Genomic DNA, 23,864 nt, shown 5'->3' on the forward strand with positions numbered 1-23,864 from the left:
CCAGGCTCACTTGTCTTATCAGACGGGGTGGGGCAGGGATGTCCTGGGCTGTTACCTCCCCTCCCCCATGGCGTGCGTGTCCTGCACATGGAGGGAGGGTTTGGCAGAGCTACCACGCACAGGTTGTGTTACCTCGCTCTCGAGCAACACGACTTTGCCTGGATGTGTGGTTCCAGTAGGTGCCTGGACCCATGGCAAGAGAGCTGGAGTCACCACTGGCTCCCAGCGCACTCAGGTCCTGTGGGGCTTAGTGTCCTGTGCCTGTCAGGGCAGCCGCGCCTTCTCAGGGCCCATCCAGCTTCTCCAGCTAAAGGCCTGTGTTCCTGTGGTTTCAGGGTGAGGACTTGGACTTCTGGCTGTCTACTACGCCACCTGCTGCCACACCAGCCCCGGTAAGAGCCTGGTTGTGACTTGGGCTGACTGCAAGTGCTCCTCAGCTGGACACCCGTGCTTTTCAGCCTTGGATAGCTTAGAGGCATTAGGGGGCTCCCACTCACTGGGGGCAGAGGGATGTGGGGTGATCCTCAGGTAGACCAGCCAGGTCTGGGCCGGCTTAGTCCCATGCTCAGGGTCTTGTGCAGGCAATGGTTTCGTGGTGGGCCCTTGTCTCAGAGCCAGGCAGCAGTCTTGGGCAGTGGCTTCGTGTCTGTGTCTGGGGCCTGGTGGCTCTGGGGTCTTCTGGATCAGTGCTAGCCAGCCTCATGCCAGGCCTCCTCTCCTGTGTGCTGGCCACCAGCACTTGGAGGGGGAGCCATACACCGTCAGGAGGGAGGCTTATCAGGGCAGGGTATTCCAGGGCAAGGCAGGTCGGGGGCGCAGGACTCCCCATCCTGGGCCTCGGCTGCCTTTGAAGTCCCCCACCACCAACCCCAGCCTGGCCCCCCATAGGAAGAGCTGGAGGTGAACACCACAGTCACTGTCCTGAAGGTGGGGCAGGAGGAGCCCCGGGGAGAGGAACAGCACGCCGATGAGGACAGGGAGCAGGAGCTGGAGAAGGTGGGGGCGCGTGTGCGGGGGCTGGGCTGGGGGCAGCGCTCCCACACTGCTGGGGCTCCTAACAGCAGTCTCCTGTTGCCAAGCTCGCTGGGTCCTAATTGCGCAGTGCTGTTGGGCTGTGACTCGTTAGAGGAGCCCAGGGCTGACTCAGGCCTGTTCCCGCTCCAGAAACCCTCTAAGCACAAGAAGAAGAAACACAAGAAAGATAAGGAGGAGCGGCCCAAGGACAAGAGGAAGTCCAAGAAGAAGGTGCTGCCAACGGACGAGGAGGCTGCTGAGCCCATGGAGAATGGCACACTGGATGAGGAGCCCCTCCCGGTGAGGGTCCTCCCAACCCAGCCGGTGCTGGAAGCCTCTGGGACGTGGGGTCTCCCTGTCCCCCCGTTCTCACGCTCCTGATGTTTCCTGATGGGGGGGCCCCCCAGCAGCCCTCACCATCACTCTCAGGTCCTCACTGCCCAGAGCTGACATGTTTCTCTTTTGTCCACAGCCCATGTCCAGCTATACCCTTCTGGCTGAAAATTCTTACATCAAGATGGTAAGCGAAGCTTGACTTTCAGGAGGTGGGGCCAAGAGTGCTTGAGGCTCAGGGCTCCTTTCTGTGGACATGAAGGGGTGCCCACACTCTCTAGGCATGGGGTCCCCAGTGGCTCCCCTGCACCACTGACCCTGGGTCCTGCTCTACAGACGTACGACGTGCAGGGCAGCCTACAGAAGGACAGCCAGGTCACAGTCTCCGTGGTCCTGGAGAACCAGAGCGACAGCTTTCTCAAGAGCATGGAGCTCAATGTGCTGGACTCACTCAATGCCCGGCTGGCCCGGCCCGAGGGCTCCTCGGTGCACGACGGTGTCCCCGTGCCTTTCCAGCTGCCTCCTGGTAAGTGAGCCTGGCTCAGCGGCCTGGGACAGCGGTGCTGGGGACAGATCCTGGCAGCCTTAACTCCCCGCCGCCTGCCTAGGTGACGGCATCCTGCACCACTCCTCAGGCCCATGTCTTGCCCGCACCAGGTATTTCCAACGAGGCCCAATTTGTCTTCACCATTCAGAGCATTGTCATGGCCCAGAAGCTCAAGGGGACCCTGTCTTTCATTGCCAAGGTACGGGGGTGGGTGCCCCAAGGGTCAGTCATGCACCCAAGCTCAAAGGCCCTGCCCCGCACCCCCTCGCCCTGCGCCCCCTCACCCTGCACCCCCTCTGCCCCACAGAACGACGAAGGCTCCACCCACGAGAAGCTTGACTTCAAACTGCACTTCACCTGCACCTCGTACCTGGTCACCACACCATGCTACAGGTGCGCTGCCCTCCCTCCTGCCCCCAGCTCCCTGCTTTCCTACCATGGGGGTCTCCAGATAGTCATCTCCGCAATGCTCTCTGACCTGAGGAGAGGATGTGGGCAGGGTGTCAGGTGACCGGCTGGCACCTCAGGCTCAACACATCCCCAGCAGCCCAAACAACAGGCCTGGCATCCCTCCCTGGACCAGACGCTGGACTCCAGACCCAGAACATGGGCAGGGCTGGGTCCTCTTGAGGCCTTGCACAGTGGCATGCAGATGGCTGCCTTCCTCTGTGGGCACACATGCTCGTCCTTCTCGCACATCTGCGTCCTGACCTCCTGTTCACACCAGGACCCCTATTACATTGCATTGGGGTTCTGTCACCAAACCCAGTCACATTCCCACGGCCTGGGTGTCAGGGCTGAAACGTAGGGGCTTTGGGGACACTGTTCAGGTGTTGACTTCTTACAGGACTAGTGCAGACCCTGAGCCACAGGCCCTCAGAGGAGGCGCCCACCCCTGGGCTGGGCCCCCTGTTGCCACCCTCTCTCTGTCCTTCCCACAGCGATGCCTTTGCCAAGTTGCTGGAGTCTGGGGACCTGAGCATGAGCTCGATCAAGGTGGATGGCATTAGTATGTCATTCCATAACCTCTTGGCAAAGATCTGTTTTCATCACCGTTTTTCTGGTAAGACTGGACATAGCTGATAGACTGCTTGGCCTTCTTCCCGCACATGGGCCTCCCCCACTGCCTGGGGCTGGCCCAGCCTCACATCGCCCTCTCTTGTAGTTGTGGAGCGAGTGGACTCCTGCGCCTCCATGTACAGCCGCTCCATCCAGGGCCACCACGTCTGCCTCCTGGTGAAGAAGGTGAGCCCTCAGGGTCTGGAGGGCCTGCCCAGCTTCACCACTGTCCTCCAGCGGAGCTGCTCTGCTCTGAGTTCAGTCTGAGATGATTTTGCTGAAGGCTCTGACCCTGTGCTCCTGAGCAGTGTCGGCCTTTCCTCCGCCTGGCACGTTCCCTCCTTTCACATCTCCTGGAAGAGGTCATGTTTAGTCAGTGTGTTTCTTGTGGCATATTATTGTAGAATTCAAGGAAAGCATCTGGGTCTAGGGAGTTCTTTTCTGAAAAGTTTTAATCTGCAAGTTCAGTTTCTTTTTTTTCATAACTGCTTTATTCTTTTTTAAAAATTTATTTTTGGTTGCTCCAGGTCTTTGTTGCTTGCTGCAGGCTTTCTCTAGTTGCAGTGAGCACTGGCTACGCTCTAGTTTTGGTGCAAGGACTTCTCATTGCATGGCTTCTCTTGTTGAGGAGCACGGACTCTAGGCACACGGGCTTAGTTGCCCCTCAGCAGGTGGGATCTTCCCAGACCAGGGATGGAATCTGTGTTCTCTGCATTGGCAGGTGGAGTCCTGTCCACTGTACCACCAGGGAAATCTTGTTTCTTTGATACTTGTAGGGTTCCTTCCTTTGTCTGTTTCTTACTGTGTGAGTTTCAGTAGTTTGTAGTCTTCAAAGAAGTGGTTGGTTTCATCTGGATTATGGAGGTGATGGTGGATCAAGTCATCTGGTTCTTTTCTTTTCCTTTTAGTGTCTGAGGGATCAGTGGTGATAAAAACTTTCATTCCTGATATTGGTAATTGTCTCCTTTCCTTTTTCTTGGTTATCTTGGCTAGAAGGCTTATTTATCCATTTTGGACGATCAGTTTAGTAGCCAGTTTTTTTGAAGAGTTGGAGAATTCCTTGGAGGTCCAGTGGTTAGAACTCTGCACTTCCGCTGCCAGGGACTGGGTTTGATTCCTGGTTGGGGAACTGAGATCCCACAAGCAATGGCAATGCAGTGCATGTGTGATCAGTTGTGTTCTGCTCTTTGCAACCCCTTGGGCTGCAGCCCGTGAGGCTCCTCTGTCCATGGGATTCTCTAGGCAAGAATGCTGGAGTGAGTTGCCATTCCCTTCTCCAGGGGATCTTACTGACCCAGGGATTGAATTCAGGTCTCCTGTGTCTCCTGCTTTGGCAGGTGGGTTCTTGACCACTGAGCCATTTGGGAAGTCCCCACAAGCAGTGAGGTATAGCCAAAAAAAAAAAAAATTTTTTTTACTGAATATTGCTGCATATCTCTTTATTTCTGCCTGCTTTGGATTTATTTTGCTCTTTTGCAAATACATAAGGTGAAAACTTAGACCTTTCCAACAGGCCTGTCTCTTCTAATAAAGTCTTTAATGTTAGGAACTTTTCTCTAAATACTTGTTTAGCTGAACCCCACAGGATTTTATGATTCATTTTCATGTGTATACAGTTCCAAATACTTTCTAATTTCTATCACTACCTCCTCACTGACCTGTGGACTTATTTCTAAGCATTGGGAGAGTTCCCTGTTGCTTCCTGGCCCTTGGTTTCTGGTGTGACCTCTCAGGCCTCTGAAAGGTGCTGAGACTGGAGCTCTGTCCTGAGTGTGCTCCCTCTGGACAGCTGTTCTGCAGGTGTTCCTGCGATATGTGTGTTACCCAGATCCTGCTGGTTGACTGCTTTTGATTCTTCTGGATCCTTGCAGATTTTCTCTCTGCCAGTCCTCCACGAGTGAGCAAGGAACATGAAGCCAGTGGTGGTCCGCTGGTCTACTGACTGTGGGCCGTTAGAATCGTGGATCTGGGCGAGTGGATCCCCTCACCAGTTGGTGTGTTCGTCTCTGTCCTGTGGTGTGTCTTTGCTCTGAAGTCCACTTTGTCTGGTGTCAGTACAGCCATTCTGTGTGTGTGTGTGTGTGTGTGTTTTAATAACGTTTATTTATTTACTTGGGCTTCCCTGATAGGTCAGTTGGAAAGAATCTGCCTGCAATGTATAGGAGACCCCGGTTGGACTCCTGGGTCGGGAAGATCTCCTGGAAAAGGGGATAGGCTTACTACTCCAGTATTCTTGGGCTTCCCTTGTGGCTCAGCTGGTAAAGAATCCACCTGCAGTGTGGGAGACCTAGATTTGATCCCTGTGTTGGGAAGATCTCCTGGAAAAGGGAAAGTCTACCCACTCGAATATTCTGGCTTGGAGAATTCCATGGACTGTACAGTCCATGGGGTCACAGAGTCAGACACGACTGAGGGACTTTCGCTTCACATTTATTTACTTACTTGTAGCACTGCTGGGTCTTTGTTGCTGCATGGGCCATTCTCTAGTTGTGGCACACGGGCTTGATTGCCCCTCAGCATGTGGGATCTTTCCAGACCAGGGATGGAACCCATGTCCTCTGCCTTGGCAGGCAGATTCTTTACCACTGAGCTACCAGGGAAGCCCTCTTGCTGTCATTTGGTCTGTGCTTATGTGGCAAATCCTTTGTGGTAAACCTGCCTTTATCCTTGTATTGGAAAGGATTTCTTATGGATACCATGTCCTTATTCATTCTGTCAGTCTCTTTCAGTTGTACTGTTGAGAGCATTGTGCTTAAAGTATTACTGTTATTTTTGGGTTTGTCTTGCAGTTAGTTTGTTCCCTGTGTCTTTTCTTTCATCCTTCTGCTCTCACCTTCTGTGGCATATGTGAGCGTTACCAGTGTCCCACGTTTATATGTCAACAGAGTCTCTGTGTGTCTGAAGCTCTGGGGACTATATCCCCACCCTTGGTGTTCAAAGTCTACTTGGAGCTCAGGCGGAACATGAAAACCTCACACTGGCTTACCCTTGACCCTCCCCCTATATAGGAGGTGGTCTCAGGTTTTGCTTCTGCAGACACTGAAGGCACCTTTTAGAGATTCCGGAGACGTCAGGAGACAAGACAGCGTCGTCTGCCCACCTGCGTGCCTGCTGTTTCTGTCGCTTTCACTGCTCATTCCACCCTTTATTCTACCTCATTTCTCTCTGTCTAAAGAACTTTAGATCAGGTCTCTTGGCTGTGTGAGTTCTCTCAGTTTCCTTCATCCGATCATTCTTTGTTTTACTGTTTGTCAAGGCTGTTTTTGGTGAGTATAGAATTTTTGCTTTGATGTTTTTTTCTCACACAGTGCTTCAAAACTAGGCCATTTCCTTTTGGAATCTCGGTTTCCAATAGGGAATGTTTTCCCTTTATGAAGAAATGCATTGTTTCCCCCTGGCTGTTTCAGGTTTTCCTTTGTTCTTAGTTTTAGCAGTTTGTGACATGTCTTGGTATTGACTTCATTGATCTGGGCGGTCTGCTGACACAACCCTCCATCCACGTGGTGTCAGTAAAGCTGTTGGGAACGTAGGGAATTGAAACGGTGGCAGGGCCTCCCTTCCAGCATCTTCTCCTGCCAATCCCTGGGGCTCTGGGCCCTGCACTGTGTCTGGATCCCTGTCCCTGCCCTCTTCTCATTGCGTGCTGCCGAGATTAGAAATGAGGGGTTCAAGTGTGCTTTCACTGGACTTAAACTTTAGTGATATTTCCACTCATCCTGCACAACCTTTACCAGAGGGGTTCCCTGGAAGGGGACCTAGCTCCTGTTAATAGTGTGGAGTCTGTTGAATGTGCTGATCTGTGCGTTTCTGTCTTTTGCACAACTCAGTTCTCAGCTATGATTTTAGGTACCTTTTCAGCACTGCTTTCTCTGTCTCGGGTCCCTGTGATGTGAATCTTCGCTACTTCACCCACCTCCACCTCCTTTCCACTGGTCTGTTCAGATTGGATCATTCCCATTAATCTCTTGTCAGGGTCATAGACTCTTCTGTCACGCAAGTTCTGTTGTGTGCAGCTGGTATAGAAGTTCCCTGGGTAGATCTTTATTTCTTCCTTTTCTTTGCTGAGATGTTGTGTTCTCCTGCTTGCTTCAGGGATGTATGTGATTGCTGATGGGAGGTTCTTGGAGTCACTACTTTAAAGCCTGTCAGGTGATTCTGACATCCATCTCTTCTCCGTGGGTATTTGTGGGTTATCTTTTCCACGTGAGCTAAGATTTCCGTGGTCTTGGAGTGCGGAGTGATTTTGGAAGTTTTGAATTGGAGTCTGTGGGCCTTCTTCACACCTGTGGAGAAGGTTGGCACTCAGGTTCCATCTGCAGGACATCTGGTGCTACACTCAGCTGTTCCCTGTGCCCCTGAGGGGCTGGGCCAGGCAGGGGCTGTGTGTCCTTTGTGGGGCTGGGATCCCTGCCTTGGCCAGAGCATCAGTCCTGAGCCCCTGCAGTTCTGGCCTCTCCAGGTCCTACAGCTCCTCCCATGGGGTGTGGGAGATATGGGGTGTGGTGTGCCTGCTCTGTCCTACCTGGATCCCCTCTTCTTGGTTATCAAACACCCCAGAATAGGAGAGGCTTATCGGAGCACCCTGAAGTAGGAGAGGATGTCCAGAGGGTGGCGCCTCTTGAGTGCCAGCTGTCGTTTCCCTCACAGGGTGAAAAGTCGGTGTCAGTGGATGGGAAGTGCAGCGACCCCACGCTGCTGAGCAACCTGCTGGAGGAGATGAAGGAGACGCTGGCCACATGCTGAGTGCCACCTGCCGCAGGAGGGCGGCCACGTGCTGCACACACTGGGTCCAGCCAGGAGTTGACCAAGTCCGCCATCGTCCACTGTGTAGACCTCGCAGTTTACGTTACGTTGATTTACCTTGTCATCTTTTTTACTTTGCTTCTCTCTCCTCTCTGGCGAGCAGCAGCCCTTTCCAGTCCCCAAGCCAGCCAGGGCTCCTCTGGCTGGAGCGGACTGTGCCTGTGGCCACAGGGGCTGCCCGAGGGTGAGCGTGACCACTGTCGAGGCCAGGACCTGGCGGGGGCTGGATGGGGACCGGACAGAGTGGCGCGTCTCACTTCTGTCAAGTCGTCCGAATCCCACGAGTTCCCAGATTCCTGCCCGCAGGCCCTGGGAGTGGAGGCCGGGCCAGCTGTTCGAGGGAGACATTCCTCTTCACCCCACACTGAGGGGCACGTCCTCCCCAGGACACACGATGGGGCAGAGTCTTGCAGGCTGCCGTCCATCACATCCTGTTTGTTCCACCACCGTGTCCTGTGTATCTGCTGAGGGGGGTGCCCGGCAGGGATCCAGGGCCTTGGCCTCCGCACCCAGCTGGGTGCTGTGGTGAGTGGTGGAGAGCTACAGCTCTGGCTCCCCTGTCGTCACTGGATGCTCTGCAGGTCTGTGTCTGCACCTGTGGAAGGCCCGGGCCTGGCCCTGTTTCCTTGCTGGGAAGCACGTGGGTCCGGGGGTGGCTGGGCCCCTGAGATGTGCATCAGGGGCAGGAGGGACCCCAGCCCACCCCCGTGAGACTGAACTTTCCTCAAAGATGATGGTCCTCAATGACATTTTAACTTCTTTTGATGAAAACTGTCACTTTAGCATGTAGAGTAACCTATTACAGAATCCTGTGCAGTGATTCTAGAATCTCTAAATTGTACGATGTGTTATATAAGAATTTATTTGCTATCGACATTCCCGTGTAAAGGAGAGACATATCATGCTGCTGTAATGATTTTGTGTCAAGATGATCCAATAAACTTGCGAAACAGGCGTTTATCCATTGAGTCTCTTGTCTTTGGCAATGTATGCCCTGAGTAGAGGATTCTCCCCCAGTGTGGGGGGTCAGCATACAGCCAGACTTCTGGGGAGTCTTGCAGCACTCAGGGTCAGAGGGCACCCTTGTGCAGGTTACATTGTGAAGCTATGGCGCCCCTGCCCTTCTGCCTGTACCTCTTACCCCTCCGGAGGGGTGTGGTCCTCTGGGCTCCTGGGCCCCAGCGGTAACAGCAAGGAGACACCTGATACCCATCCCCTCACAGGACTCCACGGGGCCCAGCAACTGCTGTCCCTTTCCAGGGAACCCCTCTGGTAAAGGTTGTGCAGGATGAGTGGAAATATCACTACAGTTTAAGTGCAATGAAAAAGCACACTCGAACCCCTCATTTCTAATCTTGGCAGCACGCAATGAGAAGAGGGGAGGGACGGGTCCAGACACAGTGCGGGGCCCAGAGCCCCAAGGATTGGCAGGAGCAGATGCTGGAAGAGAGGCCCTGCTGCTGTCTCGATTCCCTATGTTCGTGACAGCCATACTGATCCCATGTGGATGGAGGGTTGTGTCAGCAGACAGCCCAGATCACCTCTAACCTGAAACCCAAAACGGGGGCAGTTGCAGAGCCCTGCACAAAAGCCCCTCGGTGGCCCCCGGATCATTAGCCCATCCTGCTACGGTGTGTGGGCCCAGCTCAGGTCCTGGGCGTCTGAGTTCCCCAGTCTTCCACTCACCAATCCCCTGACCTCAGTGCTCCTGGGCAAGTGGAAGCTAGCAGTCCATCAGTGAAACCTCGGCTGGAAGGCACCTCCACCCCGAGCAGAGGCCCCTTATCTGAGTAGGGAGGTTGGCAGCCACCCAGGCCAGGAAGGGCCCAGCCCAGGACTCCCAGAAGTGCCAGACTTGCCATGGTGTGCTTCCATCCCCTCCCATTTGCTGGACCGAAGCTGAGCCAGTTTGGGCCTGTCCTTTCACAGCCCATGTGTGGCATCTGAGAAAGAAGCCAGGCCATGGTGGTGACAGCAGGTGCCATGGTGCAGCTGGTGTGACAAGAGCCCCAGGACGCACCGAAGCTGGCCCTGGTTTTTACCAAACAGCCTTCCCTTGAGTCATCCGAAGAGCCAGTTGCCCTGAAGGCTGGTTGTGTGCGGCCCGCCAGGTACTTTTTTTTCCCGTGCTGGTTCTTTGTTGCTGTGCACAGGCTACTCTCTAGTTGCGGTGCACACACCCCAGGGCATGCAGGCTTCAGTGGTTGCAGCACGTGGGCTTAGTTGCTGTGCGGCATGTGGGCTCTAGTTCCCTGATCGGGGATATAATGGTTATCCCCTGAAATGGCAGGCGGATTCTTAACCACTGGACATTCCAGGTCCCTGGGAAGCCCTCCCTGCACCTGGCACACACCTCGCTTGGGTCCCAGCCCACAGCCCCAACAAGGACAGCTCTGGGAGGAGAAACATCAGGGATGTTTAATCATTCCATCACATGGCTGCGATCCTGCCCACATCTATGCTGCGCTATATACAAAGTCATCTATCTCCCATCCCCTCCTCCCGGCCCTGGCCTGGCCCGGCCCCGGGCTCCAAGGCGGGTGGGGCCCCCCAGGCAGCAGTAGGCCTGTTCCACAGGGTCTGGCCGAGCCGGTCCAGTGGAGTTCTGGCCCCGCACTGCGGCGCGACCGGTCTGGCCGGCCGGGCCGCCCTCAGTGCTGCGTCAGGCACTCGGAGGCGTTTTCCAGGGTCAGGTTGGCCAGGTGTGGGGGCTCCAGACATGTGAAGCTTGGTGATATCAAGCTGCAAGGAGATGGGGCGCCCCAGTCCTTCCTCTCCTGCCCTGCCTCGTCCTCCCTGGCGGACCTCTGCTGGGGCCCAGGCCCCTCGTCCCAGCGGGGGCATGTAGCAGGGCTCCAGACAGACCCTCGAGCTGGGCTTAGACCCCAGTGGGGTCACACCCAACACTCTCACGACAGGGTCTGTGAAGGGAGCAGGGTGGGGCAGGGGCAGGAGGGCCTGGGGTTTTGACCTCTGGCTTAGGCAGAGCCCGCCCGGGTCCCTGTAGCTTCTGCCCACTGGGTCACTCACAAGGCTGGAGTGGTTCTGTGCCTCCAGGCGAGGAGGAGGGGAGCTCATGTTTATTCATGGCGTGATTACATGGATGTGATTGCCGAGGTGACATCCTGCCTGGCTGCACCCATCCCATACAATGCCCTGTCTGCCCCCACTGACCTGGAAAAGTCCACACTGCCCACACTCCCAGGAGGATGGGTCTGGGGGGACCTTACCTTGTATTGGTGTCCATTCTGAAATACATGACAGGGCTCTGGTTAGCTCCGAGCTTTGGGGGTAAGGCTGTGTCTGTGTTCCTCAGGCCCCTCCATGGGGGCACATGTTCACCAGGGGTGCCCTCACCAGCTCTGACCAGAGCCCCACCACCCACCTGAGGCAGGGGTAGGGCCTGGGTCTGTGGGGACCCCCAAACCAGGATGTACACCCTTGTGCCAGCTGAGCTCAGAGACCCTGGGAGGTAGAGGCTCGGTCCCCAACACCAGGGCCAGGTGCTGTCTCCTGTGGCTGCCTGGGCACATACTTACCGGTGAGGGCACACGCACATTGCTCTTGGGGAGAGGGGACTTACTTGTGCCACTTATTTCTACAACGACAGCAGTCTTGGAGTCAGGGGCCAAGTGGCCTCAATCAGGATCCCCTCGCCCTGTGCCCAGCTGCCCCCACTCACATGTACTGGAGGAGGCCCTGCACTGCTCTCTCCCACTGCGCTGACGACCTGCAGGAACACAGGCATGGACACTCAGGGGCCAGCTGCAGGGCTCCCCTCCCCCTTACCCGGGTGATGAGGGGCCCCTTCAGGGAGAGAGCCTGGGACCCTGTGGGCAGGGGCCTCTCAGCACAGGCAGCTGCCCACGCCTTAGCCCTACTCGCAGTTGTAGCCAAAGCAGACGACGTGCGAATCCGTGCAGTTGGTGCAGGAGATAGTCTCATACTGGAAGATGCCTGAAACACACCAGAGGTGCTGCGGGCTCCCCTAACCCTCAGCCTTGGAGGCCCCAGCTGCTGCAGCACCCCACAGCCAGGACCAAGGCTCACTCACCACAGTGACGCTGACAGTCGATGCGGCCTGTGGTAGGGCAAGGGCACAGATGGTGCCTTATTAGGCCTGGCCTGTTCGCCTGTTCCTCCCCAGCCCCCGCCTCCCAGGTTGCCCAAGGTTCAGCCCCTGTCCATTGGCCACTTAGGTGGGCCCCAGCCTTGCTGTTGTTGTCTGTGTTGCAGCATGTGGGATATAGTTCGTGACCAGGAATCTAACCTGGACCCCCTGCATTAGAAGTCCCATTGTTTGTTGTCATTCAGTCACGAAGTCATGTCCGACTCTTTGTGACCCCATGGACTGTAGCATGCCAGGCTCCAGGGCTTCTCCAAGCAAGAAGACTGGAGTGGGTTGCCATTTCCTTCTCCAGGGGGTTCTTCTCGACCCAGGGATCAAACCAGTGTCCCCTGCACTGGCAGGTAGGTTCTTTACCACTGAGCCACCAGAGAGTCCCCGGCCCCAGCCTGGGATGGAGCAAAGCAGATGGGAGGGTGGCAGCAAAGCTCTGAGGCCTCCAGGGACCCATAGGGGAGGTGGCAGGGATAGGTGGGATTTATCCATCAAGGTGTCCTGTTGGTGCCCACTGGATGAAACGGTTACCCCTGCAGAGAGCTGCCCTTTTCCCCCACCCCACCCCCAATGGCCTTTCTGAGTCCTGGCACCTGGCTGCACCACGCCGGACTCCCTGTTCATATTACTCCACCCTGAGCCACACCCTGACCAGACTCTGGCCTGTAAGGAGACTGAAATACTCCCATGACCCTGGGTCCTCAGGGCTTGGGCAGAATCCTCCCCGCTGCCCCGCCAGCCCTCTCCTTTGCTCACTTTCGATGATGGCATTCTGGATGAGGTGCACCTGCTCCCGGAAGATAGCTCGCAGCTCGCTGGGGAAATACCCTGATAAGAGGAGGCGGAGAGGGGGCTGTCAGCCTCCGGCGGTCAGACTCAAGCGGCGGGTGGACTTTAAATGTCTGGGGCCGGTTGGGCTCTGCTTCATTTTCCAGCCCTCGGCGGTGGGCCCCTCACCCGGGAAATACATCTTTCCCTGGTACAGTTGATCCATCCTCTGGTACACGGCGTTCGCCACTTGGTTCAGCTTCTCCCGGGCTGGGGGCGGGAGAAGGAGGCGTGTGAGCCGCCTGGATCCGGGGTCTGGCCGGGCCGGGGGCTCCGCCCGTGCAGGACCCCCGCACTCACTGATCTCCGCGGGGATGGCCAGGTGCAGCTCCTTCATTGTGTCCTGGCTCCAGTCGCTCAGCAGAGAGCCCGACACGGGGATGTCGCCCACCCACCAGGACTTTAGGTTCACATGATGGCGGTAGAAGGAAAACTTATCCGAGAAGTTACCATGGCAGTGCAAGCAGCCGCGGGCCAGCGCTGCTGTCAGGCCCAGGCACAGCAGCAGGGCCATGGCCCGCCCCCGCCCGCCGCCGACCAACCGACGGCGCCTCCCGCGCCACTCCCTCGTCCGCCGCGCACCAACCAACGGCGCCCCCGTGCCACGCCCCTCCGCCGCGCACCAACCAACGGCGCCCTCTAGGGAGGGCCACGACCCTGCCCCTCCCGCGGCGTAGGCCTAGCCCCTGTAACGGGCAACAGAGGGCGCAGGTTCCTCTTTCAGGCCCCGCCCAGGAGCGGCCTCTCCAAGAGGAAGCTCCACCCCTTTGTTGGTCCCGCCCCCCGGCCGCGCCTCACGCATGCGCCCACAGCCATCGCAAAGCTCCTCCTACCAGGCGGGCCTCCCAATTCGAGACCGAGTCTCTTGCTCTCGGCACACAGCAAGTTCCGCCAGCAGGCCTCCCCGGCTCTCGTTTCCGGGGAGGCCTTGCCCTGGAGCGGAAGTATATCCGGTGAGGGGCGGGGCGGTCGTGTGCGAAATTACTCCGGGCCTGGCAACGAGGCCGGACTGGCCAGCGGCCCGGGAGCTGGGTCCAGCGGCGAACTTGACCCAACTCTTCCGGCAGCAGGAGGCAGGTGGCAGGTGAGTCCTCAGAGAGGCCAGCGCGCCCGGCAGGGAGGTCGGGCCCCTCAGAGGGGCGACCGCGAGTAGAAAGGAGGCCAGGTCCCTCAGGGGGGCGAAGGCGGAGAGGCCGGGTTCCTGAGAGGGGAGACGGCGGGGAGGCCGGATCCCTCAGGGGAGAGACGGCGGGAAGGCCGGGTCACTCAGGGGGGCAACCGCGGGCCGCGGGAAGGCCGGGTCCCTCAGAGGGATGGACGGTGGTGGAGGGGCGGGAGCCGGTGGCGGGCCCTTGATGGAATTAGTGGTTACCAGTGGAGGAGGAAATGCAAGCCACTCCAGTGTTTTTGCCTGGAGAGTCCCAGGGACGGGGGAGCCTGGTGGGCTGCCGTCTATGGGGTCGCACAGAGTCGGGCACTACTGAAGCGACTTAGCAGTAGCAGTAGTGGTTACCAGGGCCACCCCCTTCTGGTGTCAATAACCAGGACCCCACCTCCTGGTTTGGATGGAAAGTCCACAAGATTTTAGGGCCCCTAGCGCACTGTGACCCCCGCCCTCTGAAAGCAGTCTTCCTGGTCCCCAGAGCCCCTGAGCAGTGGGCACGGCCTGGGCGGGACGTGTTTGAATGTTGGCACTGCCCACCAGCTAACCCCCCTGCTTCATCTCTTCACTGACTGAAGGGCTTGCATTTGCTTTAAATGATTATGTACTTTACTAAATGTCACTGAAAAGGGAAGCCGGAGGTTGACTGGAAAATACAGAGTCAGAGTAGCAAATAAATAGCCAGTGATGCTCCCACCCAGAGAGCCACTGCTCATTTGGAGTAAAAGTCTTCCATTCTTTATCTGCAGGTGCTTTCTACCCCTTGCTTTTTTTTTTTTTAACCTTTTTCTAGAGTCTTGGTTGACGCCCAATCAACTGCATTCATTCAGAGATACACTTGGATAAATTTTGGCATGTGATACACAAGCATTTTGCATATTTCACCCCACTGCCTGTCTGCACTTTGTGATCTTGGACTTGTTTCTGTTACGTGTGGTCTTTGCTAGCTGCTTATTCATTCCTCCCTCCACCCAGCATAAAGTTCAGGGACTCTTATGAGCCCATTTTACAGACTCAGCCAAGAATGATGAGTGATACCAAGAATCCTGGCCCTGGCCAATGTCAGGATAGGGTGCTGCAGCCTCCCAAAGCCCTGAGTGCCCATCCACCTCCCACCCTGCCTCAAGTTCATGGTAGCCTGTCAGTGTCTGTTGTACTGATTATGGAATGAAGCAAGTGGAAGTCTTGGCTGCCCCACCCTGCCTGCCCACACCCTGGGGTACTCTGTTTCTCCCCTCCCTTCCGAAAGTGCCCTTTGTTTGTTTACGGGGAACCTCAGCCTGCTCCAGTCCACAGCCTCTCCCCTCCCCAGAGTCCCACCTCAAATAGCACCTCTCCCACTGCTTCTGTCCTGATGGTGACACGGGTGGTTCCCCCTTTTATAACCCTTCAGAGTTGAGCTGTCCTGTGCAGTAGCCACTGGCCATTCATGGCTAGTGATCACTTGAACGTGGCTATTCCAAAATGGGATGTACCCTTCGTGTAAAATACACAGCAGTCTCTGGAAACTTGGAGTGTTAAGGTGGGGGTGGGGTAGGAGGTGTGTAAAATAGTTCCTTAGTATTTTATTTTATTTTTTTAATTTCTATTTTTACTTTATTTTACTTTACAATACTGTATTGATTTTGCCATACATTGACATGAATCCACCATAGGTGTACATGCAATCCCAAACATGAACCCCCCCCCATCTCCCTCCCAACAACATCCCTCTGGGTCATCCCCCTGCACCAGTCCTTAGTATTTTCTATACTGGTTAGATGTTAAAGTGATATTTTGGTGCTCTTAGGCTCAGTAGTATGTGTGTGTGTATGTGTGTGTGTGTGTATATATGTATATATATATGTATGTATATATATATATATATATATAAATCAATGTTAAAGTCACTTGTTTCTTTTCTTTTTGTTACTTTTTAATGTGGCTACCAAAAAGTTAAAAATTACACATGCAGCATGTATTTCAGTGTCTTCCAAGGCATTTTTAAAAAAATATTTATTTGACTGCATCAGGTCTTGGGTGCAGCAAGCAGGATCTTTTTTATTTGTAGCATATGAACTCTTAGTTTCTGCATTTAGGATCTAGTTCCCTGACCAGGTTCCCTTGCGTTGAGAGCAGAGTCTTAGCCACTGGACCACCAAGGAAATCCCACGGCATTTGTTCTTTATGCCAGGATGTCTAAATGTGTTCTTTATTTATGCCTTCTTTCTTAGGATTCATCATTTTCTGCTTCCTATCTGTGGCTTTAGTCATTTCTTAAATGGGGTGAGCAATTCACAGGATTTGGCCAAATGCCTGGTGTGTTGTAATTGATAAATTCGTGTTAGCTATACAGTTTTAAATTGGTCTTACTTTTATTCATTCACTTTTTGGTTGTTCTGGGCCTTGGTTGCGCTTGGACTTTGCTCTCGTTGCAGTGAGTGGGGGCCACTCTCCACCGTGGCATGCGAGCCTCTCATTGCCGTGGCTTCTCTTGTCGCGGAGCACAGGCTCTAGGTGCATGGGCTTCAGCAGTTGCAGCATGTGGTCTCAGTTATTGTCACTTCTGGGCTTAGTTGCTCCTTCATTGGCAGGCAGATTCTTTACCACTGAGCCACCAGGGAAGCCCCAGTAATTTTTTTTTTAATAGACTTAAGTTTTCTAGAGCAGGTTTAAGCTTACTGCATAATTGAGCGGAAGGTACAGGGAATTCCTGTATGCCCCCTGCCCCCACGTGTGCATTGCCTCCCCGGTTATCAGCATCTCCCACCAGAGCAGGACATTTGTCACCAGGATGAACCTCCACTGACACATCCCTGTCAGCCAGCATCCAGAGCACATTTGGTGGGTTCACGCTCAGTGGTGCATGCTCTCTGGGTTTGGACAGATGTGCACTGACACATACCCATCATTTTTTCACACAGAGTAGTTTCACATCCCTAAAAATCCCCTGCGCTCCATTTGTTCATCTCCCCTGTAAACTCCCCACCCCCACAATGGCCCCCCACAACCTCTGATCCTTCTTCTGTCCCCAGAGCTCAGCTCTGCCGTCTCCAGAACATCATAGAGTGGGAATCACGATGTCACCTTCTCACATGTGGTTCTTTCACTTAATGGTGCACACTTCCAGCTCCTCCTATCTTTTTGAGGCTTGATAGTATACTTTTGTTTTGAACCATCTAAAGGAGAAAGTGTGTCTATCATCTCTCAAATCTGGACCATGGTGTTTGCCTACCAGGCGCCCCACATAGCTGTGACAAGCTGAGTACTATATGTGCCTCTCTCTCAACAAAAGTAGAAGTGGTTGTTTCAGTCCCGAAGAGGGTTCTTGGAAGTACTATTTCAGTTCCTGGGCTCTAGATGATTCGTATTCCTAACAAGGTTAAGGCAGTCTGCTTCATATGTGATGATGCTCCCAAGCCAGCCAAGTTCATGGAAGAGTCAGCCATTAACCATCATTCCGGGAGCTGCTCTTCCATCTCCAGGGGTTCTTGAAATGGAGGTTGAACAAAAATTCCCTAAGCAGCTGACTTGGAACTTGGGTTTTTACTCGGGGAACTTCTGGACATGCCCCAGCTGGTGAGCTCCTGACTTCCTGGAATTGCGAGGTTCAGGCTGCTTAAGCCAAAAAGGGGAATCTGACTTCAGAAACCAGGTTCTGGGAAGGAGATGGTCATTCCTGTGGCTGCTGAGTCCTAAATAATACATCCAGGGCTGGGCTGCTTTCCATGGGGGGCCATCCTGGGCACTCTCTGTGGGATGTGGAGCAATATCCCTGGCCCCATCCATTCAGTGCCAGGAGTGCCCCGTTCCCCTGTGGTCGCTGGGGGGCAGGGTCACCGAATTTGAGACCATGGCTGTAGCTGAGCATGGAGGGAGCTCTCCCAACGCCTGGAGAGTGTGTTGCCTGGTGGATACCCTCCCCACAGACTGGGGTCAGTGCACAGGCAAGTCGCGAGGACCCTGATGTTGAGAGGAAGTTTGGGCAGCCAGAAAAGGTGGGGCTTGTGGTGGATGGAAGTTTGGAGGCATGGTTTCTTGTGTATTCCCTTTCTGACACTCAGTTCTCCAGTCAGTCAACCACGCAGTGAAGGCTTCTGCAGCTTTGGAACAAGTCCTCAGAAGGAAGAGGTGTGACTCCTTCATGGACACACCACCCACGACCTCTCCTGCATTTCTCTCCTTTCTGTCCCCCGACCCCCAACACCGTTTTGTTGAACAGAGAATCTGTTTGCCCCCGTGGGGAACTGAGACAGAGGGAGGAGCTTCAAAGGAGAATCATGGCGCTGGGCTGTGGACACCTGGCAGCCCCTCTTTGTCTTGGCAGAGCAGAAGACAGTAGAGGTGGGGACAGCTGGGCCTAAATCCCAGGCCATCTCTTATCTGCCATGGGCTCAGGGCTCTCAGAGGCACCAGGAAGGGTCCTTGCTGCCTCGCCCCCCGCTTCCTGTGAGGCCAGTGATCCTGGTCATCCCGCGGCTTGGAGGGCTTGTAGACGCAGCACATGATCTCTGCCTCCGCCACATGGCTGTCTGTGTCTGTGTCCAGATCCCCTCTTCTTGTGGGACACGGTGACCTCAACTTAAGTACGTCTGCAGTGGTCCTGCTTCCACATGGGATCACTTCACCTGTTAAGACTTCAGCACATCTTTTGAGGGGGGATGTGATTCTGCTTATAAAAGGGCGATAGGAGATAACTGCTGATGGGCATGGGGTTTCTTTGTGGGGTGATAAGAATGTTCTGGAATTAGGTAGTGAGAGGTCAGGGCAAGATGGTTAAGGCAGGCCTGGGCCTGCCCAGGCATGTCGGGACATGACCCGGCAGAGGACTGCAGACACACCTCGGAGACAGGCCGGCAACCAAGCTGACCAATCAGGAGCTGACACGGAGCCCTTGGACGCCAATCACCGCTGAGCCCGCACTTTCTTCCTTATATGGGAACCCGGCCCCAGCTATAAAACCTTTCCCCCACCCCTCATACCTCGCAGACTCCCTTTATCTCCTTGCTCACTCGCCCCCCGGGAGTTCTGCCCGAGAGCGACCGCCCAATAAAGGCCCTCATCAACGGTCCATAGAGGTGGCTCTTTCTTCCCGCGGCGGTTCTTACATTTGGCGCCCAACGTGGGGCTTGAGGTGAGGGCCCCCGGCACTTGCCGTTGAGGCCCCCTCGAGCTCCACCGCCGCGGTAGCCCCGGACTCAGGTGGCTGACCAACCCCCCCGGACGGCAGGATACGGGGTAAGTCCCTTCGGCTTTGGGGCCCGCCCTCCCTGGCGACCACCTCCTAGGGCCCGGTAACGGGTGCGCACTTACTGGGCTCTCTGGTCACCAGCTCGTGGGGGAGACGTCCCCAACGGCTAGGTAGGCCTCCGGCTTCGGCCTTTCCTGGTCCCCAGCCCGTGAGGAAGACGTTCCGAGCGGCTGTACGGACCTCCAGCTTCCCCTGACGTGTCCGAAGATGTTCGGGCAGCGGGGGTTGCCTCCACGCTCTGTGGTCGCCATGGGATCGACGGCCTCCAAACCCGACCCCCAATACTCCACCCCCTTAGAGTGTCTGCTGGCTAACCTGCGGACCCTAAGACTAAAGGGATATATCCGCCCCAAGCAGCTCACTTCTGTGTTCACAAGCCTGGCCTCAATATCCCCTAAGATAATGGTTCACAGTGGCCAGCCACAGGGACATTTGACTTTGACGTCCTCCGTGATTTAGATAATTACTGCCGGAGAACGGGAAAATGGTCTGAGGTCCCCTATGTTCAGGCCTTTTGGGCATTGCGCTCTCGCCCCACCCTATGCACCATGTGCGCTCCCAGCCAAATCCTACTTACCATGGCTCCCCCGACTCCACCCTCCCGGGCCAAGCCAGCTCCTCCCGTCTCTGAGTCCTCTGCCTTCTCTGTTCCCCCGGAAGACCTGGTGGCCCCTCCTCCCTATACCTCTCCCATGGCCCCCACCCCTTCCGCTCCGGCTCCTGCCCCCTCCCCCTCCACTCCGGCCTCTCCTACCTCCGCTCCCGCCCCCGAGATGCCACCACCGGCCCCGGATCCTCCGGCCCTTAACCCCATCTTGTATCCTCCTCTTCCCCCCGTCACTCCCTCCCCTTCTCCGGTTAGCTCCCACACTCGCTCCCACAGCAACCCTCCGGGAGCCTCCCCTTCCCTTCCCCCAGCCCCGCTACTCCCTCTCCGACAAGTAGCCGGAGCTGAGGGCCTAGCCCAAGTCCATGTCCCCTTCTCCCTCCAAGACCTAGCACAGATTGAGGCCAAACTGGGGTCCTTCTCCTCCAACCCTACTCAGTACATCAAGCAGTTTACTGGTCTGACCCGCGCCTATGCCTTGACATGGCAGGACATATATGTCATTCTGGGGTCTACCACCACCCCCGAAGAGAGGCAGGCCATCTGGATGGCGGCCAAAGCTCAGGCCGACCAGCGGCACTATGCTAACCCCTCCCCCGAGCGCCCCCCGGGGGCTCAGGCGGTTCCTGACACCGACCCTGATTGGAACTACCAGGAAGGGGGTGGCGGCCAGTTGCGAGCACGCTACATGATAGAATGTATCCTCGATGGGGTGGAAACGTCCTCTCATAAGGTTGTAAACCTCCTCAAATTAGATGAGGTGACCCAGGGGCCCGACGAAAACCCAGCCATGTTCCTTAATCGGCTGACCGAGGCCCTCGTCCAATACACCCGGCTGTCCCCTGAGTCCCCCATCGGGGCGGCCACCTTGGCCAATCGTTTTATTTCCCAATCTGCCCCCGATATCCGGAAAAAGCTGGCCAAGGCCGAGGACGGCCCTCAGACCCCTATCCGAGACCTGGTAAAAATGGCTTTTAAGGTCTACAATGCCCGCGAGGAAACTGCTGAGGCCAGCCGAAAGGCAAGGCTCAAGCAAAAGGCCGAATTTCAGGCAAGCCTCCTAAACCAGCAAACCTAGGCCTTGGTAGCGGCCCTGCGGCCGGCGGCGGGCTCGGGGCCCCAAAACCCCCCTCCGGGGGCTTGCTTCAAGTGCGGCCAAGAAGGGCACTAGGCCAAGATGTGCCCCAATCCGCGGCCTCCTTCCAAGCCGTGCCCGTTGTGCAAGCGACGAGGACACTGGGCTAGTGACTGTCCCCAGGCCTCTCGGGCCTTGACCTCTAGGGGCCGGGGACCAGAGCGCCCCAGGGAGACCTCCTGCCCTCCTCCGGCTTTGGAGCTGCTGAGCTTCGACGGCGACTGACACCGCCCAGACTCGGGGACCCCAATAACCCAAGCTGAGCCCAGGGTAACACTCCAGGTAGCGGGTAAGTCCATCAATTTTCTGGTTGATACGGGGGCTACCTATTCGGTCCTTCCCTCTTTCGGAGGCACTCTACGTCCTTCCCAGGTTTCGGTTATGGGCATTGACGGCCAACCCTCGTGTCTGCTCCAAACCCAACCACTAGCCTGTCAGTTAGACTCCTGTCTATTTACCCACTCCTTTTTGGTCAGCCCCTCCTGCCCTACTCCTCTCTTGGGAAGATATATACTTGCTAAGCTGAGGGCCACTCTTCAGCTAGCTCCAGGATCGGCTCCTACGTCAGGGGCCTTCCTAATGCTACTTGTTGACCCTCCAACCTCTTCTGTTAATCCTGAGGTCTGGGACACCCGAGTCCCGGTGGTGGCTCAGCACCACCCTCCAGTTCTCATTTGGCTAAGAGACCCTACCTGTTTCCCAACCCAGCCCCAGTTTCCTTTGTCTGCTCGCAACCTCAGAGGGCTAAAGCCTATCATCGACCGTCTCCTGGGACAGGGTCTCCTGATCCCTATGACCTCCCCTTGTAACACGCCCATCCTCCCTGTTTGAAAGGCTTCAGGAGACTACCGGCTAGTGCAGGATCTCCGCCTGATCAACGCGGCGATGGTCCCTGCCCATCCACTCGTCCCTAACCCCTACACCCTCCTTTCTTCCATACCTCCTCAGACCTCTCATTTCACTGTTATTGACCTCAAGGATGCCTTTTTTACCATTCCACTCCATCCCGACTGCCAATTCCTCTTTGCCTTCACCTGGACTGACCCCGACACCCAGCTAACCACGCAACTCACATGGACCGTACTTCCTCAGGGGTTCAGAGACAGTCCCCACTACTTCGGGCAGGCTCTGTCCCGGGACCTGGCTAAGTGCTCGCTTCGCCCTAGCACCCTTCTCCAGTACGTTGATGACTTGTTCCTTTGCAGTCCCTCAGAAGAGACCTCCCGACAACATACTGCAACTCTCCTCAATTTGCTTGGCTCCCAGGGTTACAGAGCCTCACAATCGAAAGCCCAACTGACTCAGACTTCTGTCGTCTATCTGGGCCTCCAAATCACTCTGACCACTAAAGCCCTGATCACAGACCGGTGTAGCCTCCTCCGGTCCATTTGCCCTCCGACCAACGGAGACCAGATATTGTCCTCCTTAGGACTGACAGGATTCTTCCGACACTGGGTCCCAAACTATGCTACCCTGGCCAAACCTTTATACGCGCCAGCTAAAGAAACTCCCACAGGGCCGCTGTCTTCCCCCACTGAAGTGATTTGGGCCTTCCACGCTTTACGCTCAACCCTATTGGCTGCGCCTCCTCTCTTTCTCCCAAACCCCAACTATCCACACCACCTATACACTGATGAAAAGGGAGGGATAGCCTTTGGAGCTTTGGTGCAACCGATCGGCCCAGAATTGCTGCCTATTGCTTACATATCCAAACAACTTGACCCCACAGCCAGGGGATGGTTCCCCTGCCTGCGGGCACTAGCGGCGGCGGCGACACTGTATGCTGATGCAAAGAAGCTGATTCATGGCCAACCCTTGACCATCTTTTCGCCTCACCGTCTGGGTGACCTTTTAGCCTCTAGATTCCTTTCCGAACTTAGCGAGTCCAGGCTACAACAGTTTCACCTGGTGTTCCTGGACAATCCTCAGGTTTCCGTGGCCCGCTCCCCACAATTAAACCCGCTTTCCTCACTACCCTCCCTCACTCTCTCCTCAGAACCCCCAACCCACTCATGCTCGGAGGCCCTTGAGTCCCTTATGCAACCACCCCACAACCTGTTCTCCAGACCTCTACCGAATCCGGAGCTGACTTTGTTCGTCGATGGGAGCTCAAAGCGAGATCCCAATGGAAACCGACGGGCGGCCTACGCTATGGTGACCACCCGGGAAGTCCTAGAAGCTCAACCCTTGCCACCCGGGACGACTTCTCAGAAGGCTGAACTAACGGCCCTAACTAGAGCCTTACACCTAGCAGAAGGGAAGAGGGCCAATATTTACACAGACTCCAAGTATTCCTTCTTGATTGCCCATTCTCACGCGGCAATCTGGAAGGAACGGGGCTTCCTGACCACTAAAGGATCCCCCATCTGTAATGCCCCCCACATTACTCGGCTGTTGGATGCCTTATCCCTGCCCAAAGAGGTCGCTATCATACACTGCAAGGGACACCAAAATTCCCATGACACTGTCGCGCTGGGTAACAATATGGCAGACCAAGTGGCTCGGCAGATTACCTTACAACAAGCCCCCGAGCCCTTGCTGACTTTGAGATCCACCTTCAACCCAGATTATTCCAGTAGGGAAGCCAGAGCCTTGCTGGCGCAAGAAGGGGCTCAGAGGCACCCGTCGGGATGGATACTACTCCATGATAAACCAGTGCTTCCTGAGCGCCAGGCTAAGGCCATAATATCCCAAATCCACAATACTCTCCACATCGGGCCAAGGGCTCTCTTTTCCTTTCTCAGCCCTGTCTTTTCTCCCCTACATCTCAGACAGACCATATATGCCGTCCACCGCTCCTGCCTAACATGTGCCTCCACCTCTCCTCAAGGAGGACTCCGACCCCCACAGGAGACTCACCAGTTGAGGGGACATATGCCCCGGCAGGGTTGGCAGATAGACTTCACCCATATGCCCAGACGTCGAACCCACCGCTATCTACTGGTCTTGGTGGATACCTTTTCAGGATGGGTCGAGGCCTTCCCGACTGCCCGAGAGACGGCAGCGGCGGTGGAGGAGGTCTTGAT

General features: G+C 55.7%; 2 protein-coding genes across 5 annotated transcripts in view; one reads left to right on the plus strand and one right to left on the minus strand.

Annotated features, from left to right (window-relative positions):
- The window catches only part of AP3D1 (adaptor related protein complex 3 subunit delta 1), a 33,029-nt gene extending 24,483 nt beyond the window's left edge, over positions 1-8,546 (plus strand). Inside the window, exons 23-32 of one of the 3 annotated variants that reach the window (XM_068981333.1) lie at positions 336-392; positions 889-996; positions 1,165-1,314; positions 1,487-1,534; positions 1,684-1,873; positions 2,005-2,093; positions 2,202-2,287; positions 2,836-2,957; positions 3,060-3,139; positions 7,601-8,546. In XM_068981333.1, the coding sequence (XP_068837434.1) occupies positions 336-392; positions 889-996; positions 1,165-1,314; positions 1,487-1,534; positions 1,684-1,873; positions 2,005-2,093; positions 2,202-2,287; positions 2,836-2,957; positions 3,060-3,139; positions 7,601-7,696 (1,026 nt within the window). In that variant the 3' untranslated portion in view covers positions 7,697-8,546. The remainder of the gene's footprint in view (positions 1-335; positions 393-888; positions 997-1,164; positions 1,315-1,486; positions 1,535-1,683; positions 1,874-2,004; positions 2,094-2,201; positions 2,288-2,835; positions 2,958-3,059; positions 3,140-7,600) is intronic. The other 2 variants (XM_068981334.1, XM_068981335.1) reach the window with 2 other exon arrangements.
- A 1,678-nt stretch (positions 8,547-10,224) lies between these two features.
- Positions 10,225-13,239, minus strand: IZUMO4 (IZUMO family member 4). Of its 2 annotated transcripts, XM_068980806.1 has the most exons (9): positions 13,005-13,218; positions 12,834-12,914; positions 12,633-12,704; positions 11,811-11,837; positions 11,638-11,713; positions 11,439-11,486; positions 11,340-11,354; positions 10,987-11,004; positions 10,225-10,498 (listed from the first exon to the last, which is right to left on the minus strand). In XM_068980806.1, the coding sequence occupies exons 1-9, from the start codon at positions 13,216-13,218 to the stop codon at positions 10,408-10,410; spliced, it is 642 nt and encodes a 213-aa protein (XP_068836907.1). In that variant the 3' UTR covers positions 10,225-10,407. The 2 variants fall into 2 exon arrangements, with proteins under 2 accessions (XP_068836907.1, XP_068836908.1); XM_068980807.1 differs by lacking the exon at positions 10,987-11,004 and having other exon boundaries at positions 13,005-13,239.
- Between the last annotated feature and the right edge of the window lie 10,625 nt (positions 13,240-23,864).

This window comes from Capricornis sumatraensis, chromosome 9 (genome assembly GCF_032405125.1).
Source record: "Capricornis sumatraensis isolate serow.1 chromosome 9, serow.2, whole genome shotgun sequence".
In the NCBI taxonomy this organism is placed as follows: domain Eukaryota; kingdom Metazoa; phylum Chordata; class Mammalia; order Artiodactyla; family Bovidae; genus Capricornis; species Capricornis sumatraensis.